The 6981-nt window shown below is 36.8% G+C and overlaps 1 protein-coding gene across 2 annotated transcripts; it reads left to right on the plus strand.

The window, feature by feature from the left end:
• The first annotated feature begins 1613 nt into the window (after positions 1-1613).
• Positions 1614-6365, plus strand: GAPT (GRB2 binding adaptor protein, transmembrane). Of its 2 annotated transcripts, none has more exons than XM_014781652.2 (2): positions 1614-1772; positions 4537-6365. In XM_014781652.2, exon 2 carries the CDS (start codon positions 4548-4550, stop codon positions 5415-5417), a length of 870 nt encoding a protein of 289 aa, XP_014637138.1. In that variant the 5' UTR covers positions 1614-1772; positions 4537-4547; the 3' UTR covers positions 5418-6365. The 2 variants fall into 2 exon arrangements, with proteins under 2 accessions (XP_014637138.1, XP_087299422.1); XM_087443296.1 differs by having other exon boundaries at positions 1713-1772; positions 4635-6365.
• The last annotated feature ends 616 nt before the right edge of the window (positions 6366-6981 follow it).

Raw genomic sequence — 6981 nt, forward strand, 5'->3', positions numbered from 1 at the left:
CTATTACTTAAAAAAAATTCCTATCTAGAAAAAAGGACCAGACAATATCCTTCCATGTTATTTATCTGTAGAAAAACTAAAGTGATAAGGGGTTAGATAACTTTCCTAAGTTTAAAGGGCAGAACCAATTGTCCTGACTTCTAGAGTAAATCATGTAATTTTACATAAATATTGTGTTTATTACACTGCATGCAGATTGTGTGTACACGTGCGTGTGTTGTTATTTGGAAGGGTGGCTAATATTGCAGTTAAATATACTGGTGAGACTGTAGCGTGTGTTCATAGATTCACAACCTCATAGCCTCCTTCACTCTGGGATCTCTGCCGGGAGCACTCCTATTCTGCCTTGATTAACTCCTTATTCTATGAGGCTCAGCTCAGGTCTTGCCTTCCGTGACCACCCTGAGCTGATGCCTCTTTTCCTTGCTCCCACTGGCCCCTGTGCATAACCATGTCTTTCTTAGCCCTTACTACCTTGATCTGAAATGGTCTGTGGGTACAGCAGCCTCTTCACTAGGCTTTAGGTGCTACAAGAGAGTGTCCATTAATGCATCCCTGCTGCTTAGCACAATGTCTGGCACAATGCCAATGCCCTCTCTATATTGACAGTATTGTTCTTCTAATGTCTGATTGGTATTTCTGCAACTAAATCTTCTTTTAAACCACCAAAGTTAATCCTCTGTGGTTGAAAAAGTTCCAATACAATTTAGAAGGTAAAATTTCCATTACTTCATCATCTTATCTGTCTAATTCAGCATTTCCTGTTTTTGTATTCTGTAGAGTTGGTCTCTGAGAGATGCTGTTAAATAAGGGTTCTGTGTTGGAAAAGTGTTATTCAACCTAACGAGACAGGAGGTATAGTGGTTAAGCCCACAGGTGCTGGAAGCAGACTGCCAGGCCACATTGGGTAAGTGGTTACTTCTCAACTGTGCTTCCATTCCCTCCTCTGTAAGACAGGACAAATAGCGGTCCTCTCCCATCGGGCTGCTGTCAGGAGTTATTGAGTAGTACACAAAGGGTTTAGAATGCCTAGTAAGTGCTCAGAATATGCTGGCTACTATTATTAAACAAAGTTAACCATTTCTTCTTTCATATTTGGTTCTGTTTTGTTTGCTTGCTGTAGGACTGCTCACAGCCTTTAATATGCAGAGTGCCTATGCATCTCCAGTAAGCAGTATTTCCCAAATTTACTTGATGAAAGACCTACTAGAAAATCCCAGAAGTAGTGCATCTCCAAACATACTCTAGGAAATTCCTATCTTATCAATTTAAAAAGAACATTAACATCTTCCAAACCAAAATTGGGACACTGGTTTGACAAGTTTGGATGTAACCTGGGGCATTGGATGTAGTATTTGAAATGAGGACTGTTCTAGCATACAGGCAAACAAATAAATAAACAAGACCTATGCGTTACTACATTTAAAAATCTTTTCTTTTTAAAAAATTTGAAGTGCAAGTGAAATGACTTTTATTGATTCTAAAGTAAAGAATGCAAATATTGTTCAAATAAAAGCCATCTAGGCTTCTCACATTATTTTCTAATATAGTTGGAAAATTGTTACTTGATAAAGATGAAGGGCTGGACTTCCTTATTCATCTAATAAGAACTTCCTCTAGAGCCAGGAAACTTTGCAAGTATGAAATAATCTGAAAGAGGGAGATAAAGAAGGAAGTAACTGACCTCAGTGAAAAAGAGGAACAAGTTCTAAACTAAAGCTGGTTTAAAACCACCAAAAGAACTAAAGAGAGTCCAGCATACCAATCTCAAGGTAAGAACTTTTTAAGAAATTTGGATAATGAAGAACTATAAGAAACAAGTTCATTTTAAATAATCAATGGCTTTTTATCTTATCAAAAACAGTTTTTAGAAAAATTGCCTTGAGTGGTCATTGGGTGAAAAACCAGTTTACAAACTGAGAGTGATGTTCATGTTTCTTTACAAGTGCATATGCTCACAAGTGTAAGGTTATGCTTTGCTGTTCACTGGTTTCCAAACAGAAGGGTGGTATCTGACTTTGAAAATTCCAGAAGTTTATCAACAATTTATGATTTTAAGACAAATGAATAATTGTTAGGTAACCTGTTGGAACTGATTTCCAAAACAAAAACATATAGTCTTCTTTGAAATTGGGCAAAGTGAAATTTATTTATGTTCTAAGCTGTGTTTGAAGGGCTCTTGTTTAACATGCTTTTCAGTCTAGTAGGTCTTTACGCGCCTCAGGGTTTTTCCTATTAAGCTATTTTGAAGAGAAGAAAACGACACATTTCTTTCCCTATAAAAAGACTTCTTGTCTTAATTTCAGTGAACACTTCTTTGAAAAACAATTTTAATATTGGGAATGTCCACTTTATGTAAAGCAACATAGATGGTAAAAATAAATTCTCCTCTTGGAAATTGAGAGAGTGATTTATTCCCTTGTCCTCAGGGGACAATAGTTAGCCTTCTCCACTTCTGTTGCAGGCCTAGCACCTTTTAAAAAGCTGATTAATTTCAATCAGTATTTGAAATTTAGTTCAAATACGCTGGCAAATAATTACTTAAATCGATAATCATTTGTACCACAAAATATCTTAAATATGATCAGTTCTCATCTGTTCTAGAGGGGAAATAGGGTCCTCATTTTCCAAACCTTTGCCATGGAACACAAGCATTGTGTCTGGTGTTATAGAGAAGAGACGTTACAAAAGTTCCAAAGAGATTAAAAGACGTCTAGATCTAGTGTATCTGTCCCTATAGTTTTATAAAATAATTTTTATAAATTAACTGTATCTCATATTCAGTTTGATATTTTATGTGAAATGCCAGATTGAAAACTTGCATGTTGATGTATTCTAACATTAAACAAGTTTAGAAAAGTTCACTGTCATACGTGAATACTCACTGAAAGCAGAACACAACCTTATGGGTTTTCTTTTTTCCTGTTTATTATTGTTATCCTAATGGAGGTTGCTCCATTCATTAACAAATATTTAATAACCTAGCTATTCTCTGTCTAGTACTGGTGCTGGTAATATAAAGATAAATAAAATATGATCCCCAGCCCTCAAGAACTTCAGAGCTAATTAAACTGTACAAAGTTAGTGATGGATGTGCTTGACAGCCATTGACAGAAATTTGGGTAAGAATAACATTTTACTTGAATCCTGATTCAATCTCTTCTTAGTTGTTAAAGATGTTACTTACTCTCTTTAATCCTCTCTTTTCTAATCTATAAAATGAGGATAACGATAGTATCTACTTCATAAGGCAGCTGTAAGATTAAATGAGATAATCCACGTAAAGGTGTTTAGAAGGTGACCCAAAATAAGCTCTTAACTAAACATTATCGATGATGACTTTCAACAGATGATGACAATCATCCCACAAGCACTATTAACAATATTGGATGACTACAGCTAACAATACTGTATTGTATATTTGAAAGTTGCTAAGAGAGTAGATCTTAAAAGTTCTCATCACACACACAAAAATTGTAACTATGTGAGGTAATGAATGTTAACTAAACTTAGTGTAGTAATCATTTCACATTATATACATATATCAAATCATTGTGTTGTACACCTTAAACTTATACAATGTTATATGTCAATTATATCTCAATAAAACTAGAAGGGGAAAAAAAGCAAAATGATATTGAATGTGACTATTTCTGTGTCTAGGCTGAAAACATGCATTAATAATGTTTTGTTGACAAAATCATAATAGAACACTCAGTCTAGTTGAACACTTTCTGTTTCTCTCCTCTGCCATTTTAAAGCATTGACAGAAAACACTCTAAAATTATCTTAATTGAATGAAAGTTATGTGCTGGAAGTTTTGAGAAGAGTGGTGATAGGAAGGCTTTCAATATTTTATGTCACAGAGCTCTTTTCTTCTTTTAATTATAAACTATACCCTTTAGAAGACATATCTCCAGTTTTAAACTATCAACTTAAGCAATTAGATGCTGAGATTTGGAGTCATTTGTTTAATCATTCATTCAATAAATATTGATGAATGCCTTTTCTGTGCTAGGTGTTATGCTATTCTCTAGGAATATAAAGATGAAGAGACCTGAACTTTGCCCATCATTTAACCAGGCAGGAAGATACACAATTCCCTGTAATTTAGGTTAGGGTACTATAATAGATAATGGACTCATTAATATGGGAATATAGAAGAAGGAGTGAGTCGGGAAAAGACATGGTCCCTGACCACTCCGCAGGCTTCACAGAGGAGGTGGTAGATAATGGAAATGATTGCACATGTATACTCTCATCCCTTTCCTCCTATTGTGTTCAAAGCATTGTCTTTCACTTGAAAATTATTAGCCTTATTGTCAAAACCCATGTTGAAATCTAAGTGATAAAATCACTCAGGGTCCAGCAGGGACAGGATCTTCTAACTCTTTCTTTCCTCACAACAGCTATTACCATATTCTATATTGAAGCAGAAACTCACTAAATGCTGGTGCTTAATGTATTGGTAGAAACTGGTAGGTTTTTTATTATGCTATGTAATAAATATGCAATTAATATGTTTTTAATTTACAGCAGGTTTCTGGATGGCATATCATTCAACCTTCTTTTTCTTGGGTTTTCTACTCTGCTATTATCTTCCACTCATTTCTGCTTCATCTTGTGATTCCCAGATAGAAAAGGAAGTGGAGTGGAATAAAATCGCCCCTGACACGGTGCAATTATACATTAATGGTTGTAAAGCAGAAAGCATCAGGTACAACGAGAACCATCTTCCAAAACTAAGTTTACTCAATCTCTCCTCTAATTGCATCAGGACTTTGCCAGATGATGTTCGTTCAGATCTGAAAGAGAAATGCCTAAAAGAGCTTCCAAACTTAATTTCGAACCAGACTGTACAAGGAATTACATCAGTCTGTACCTGTGATTTCATTAAGGGCTACACCACACCGATAAACAACACCATTTGTGCAGAAATGTTGAAAAGCTGTGGAAATACGTTAGCAGCCGTTTCTATAGGAATTTCCCTTTTGGTACTGTTGGTGATATGTGGTATTGGGTGTGTTTGGCACTGGAAACACCATATCACAACACGATTTACCTTACCAAAGTTTTTGCAAAGAAGAAGCAGCAGGAGAAAAGACTATACTAAAACACTCTCCTTGAGTCCCCACATTATCAGCTCAAAGCATAAAATCTCAGTTCAAACCCAAGGCCACAGATCTCCTGCAAGTGAGACTAACATACATGACAACTATGAAAATGTAGAAGTGGGTCCTCCCAAAGCTAAAGAAGAAACCGGGAAGGAACTATACCAGAACACTCAGCCGTCCAATTTCGAGGAGGAGCACATCTACGGAAATGAGACACCGTCTAACTATTATAACTTCCAGAAGCCTTGTACTTCTGAAGTCCCTCAAGATGAAGACATATATATTCTTCCAGATTCATATTAACTTTTCAAAATATCAGGTTTAGTTATTGGAGGATAAATATTCTTTGGGACTTTTATGGCACTGATGTCATTATTGATTGAGTCTTCTGATGAAACTCAATGTCTCTCATCTATTTCCACCCTCTGAGTCCTCTCTATGTGCATCACTGTGGATTAGTTCTGGATACTCTCCACCCTCCTTGCCCTGGATTAGTTCTGCATTATGTTATATTGATTCTTCCTTCTAAATGTTCCCTGTTATCTTTTTCTTTTATTTATATCTCCACCATCTTTTTCTGTGTCAAGATTATTGTCACAGTCTCCTAACTAGTCTTTCCGGCTGTATTGTCTACACACTCAATCAGTTCCCCATGATGCTGCCAGATGTATTTTCAGAAAATATTCCCAGTGGGCACATCACTCCTTTGCTTAAAACCTTTTAATGCTTCCTTTTTAGCAAAAGATATAATACTCATAATTCTAACTCCAGAATTCATGATTTTCTGTAATTGGTTCCAATTTACTTTTCCAATGACTTCTACTAATCCCTCACTTCTCTGCTTTCATCAAAATCATCGCAAAACCTGCCAAACTCATCCCTCCTCCATGCCTTTGCTTGTCTGCCCCTCTTAAGCTTGCTCAGATCATATGTCCCTCCACAAGTCTTCTGAACCATTCCAAACCTACTTTTACCTTTTTCTTTTCTGATCTCCTATACATTTTGCTACCTGTTAAGTTCTGTGGGCGTTTAAACATATGAATGTTTGCTATGGAATTTTATTATTTAATGTCATATGAGAATGTCTTAAATTCTCTACAAAATTGCAAGGAACTGCCTCATATTCATATTTTAGCCCCAATGCCTAGGCCATCATATGAGACACTCATTGTTCCATTGACAAGAATTGAATTGTACATTTTGCTAAGTCGTTCTAAGAAAAATATAATAAATTCATCCATCCAAGGAATATTTATTGAGTACCTTCTATCTACTTCTTACTGTGCTGTGCATAAGGAGGGGGTAAAACAAAAAGAAAGACGTAGGTCCTGAACACATACTCTCTAGTAGGAAAGAAATGACAATAAACAAACAAACAAATAAATACTATGCTAGTTATTAAGCTGTGATGTCTCATCTCTAAACCAACCCTTGTATATGCTGCTCTGAATTGCTTGGGCTGGGACTCTGCAAACTACATTTTTCCTTTGCCATGTGGATCCATATTAGGTTCTGTCAATAGGGGCTGCTAAGGAAGACTGGTAGGCAATGGGAAGGAAAAGGGACTAGCTCCTTCTTGTTCTCCTTGTTGTCCCGAGCGGGTACTGTTGCCAAGTAGTTTACTCCAGCATCACTGGTTGTTTGCAGTTTCTAGTTTCTTCTCGCACTCCCAGAACCAGCTTCATTGCATCCTATCAGAGACGCCAGCACCAGCCAGGCAGCACCTTCTCCTTAATATGTCAGAACCAGCTCTCCAGCACCTCCAAGCTCCTGAGGGACCAGCAGGAGATAAATGGCACCCTCAGAGCTCTGGGTCCCAGTCCTGCAGGGTGCCGCCTCCTAGGTTCTGATGATCCCCAGCCCTAGG

The sequence above is a fragment of the Ceratotherium simum genome, chromosome 18, assembly GCF_057802395.1.
Source record: "Ceratotherium simum simum isolate JZ-2026a chromosome 18, ASM5780239v1, whole genome shotgun sequence".
NCBI classification, from domain to species: Eukaryota; Metazoa; Chordata; class Mammalia; order Perissodactyla; family Rhinocerotidae; genus Ceratotherium; species Ceratotherium simum.

Excerpts from the sequence above, each read along its gene's own strand:
- GAPT (XM_014781652.2), top strand. The coding sequence starts at position 4,548 with ATGGCATATCATTCAACCTTCTTTTTCTTGGGTTTTCTACTCTGCTAT.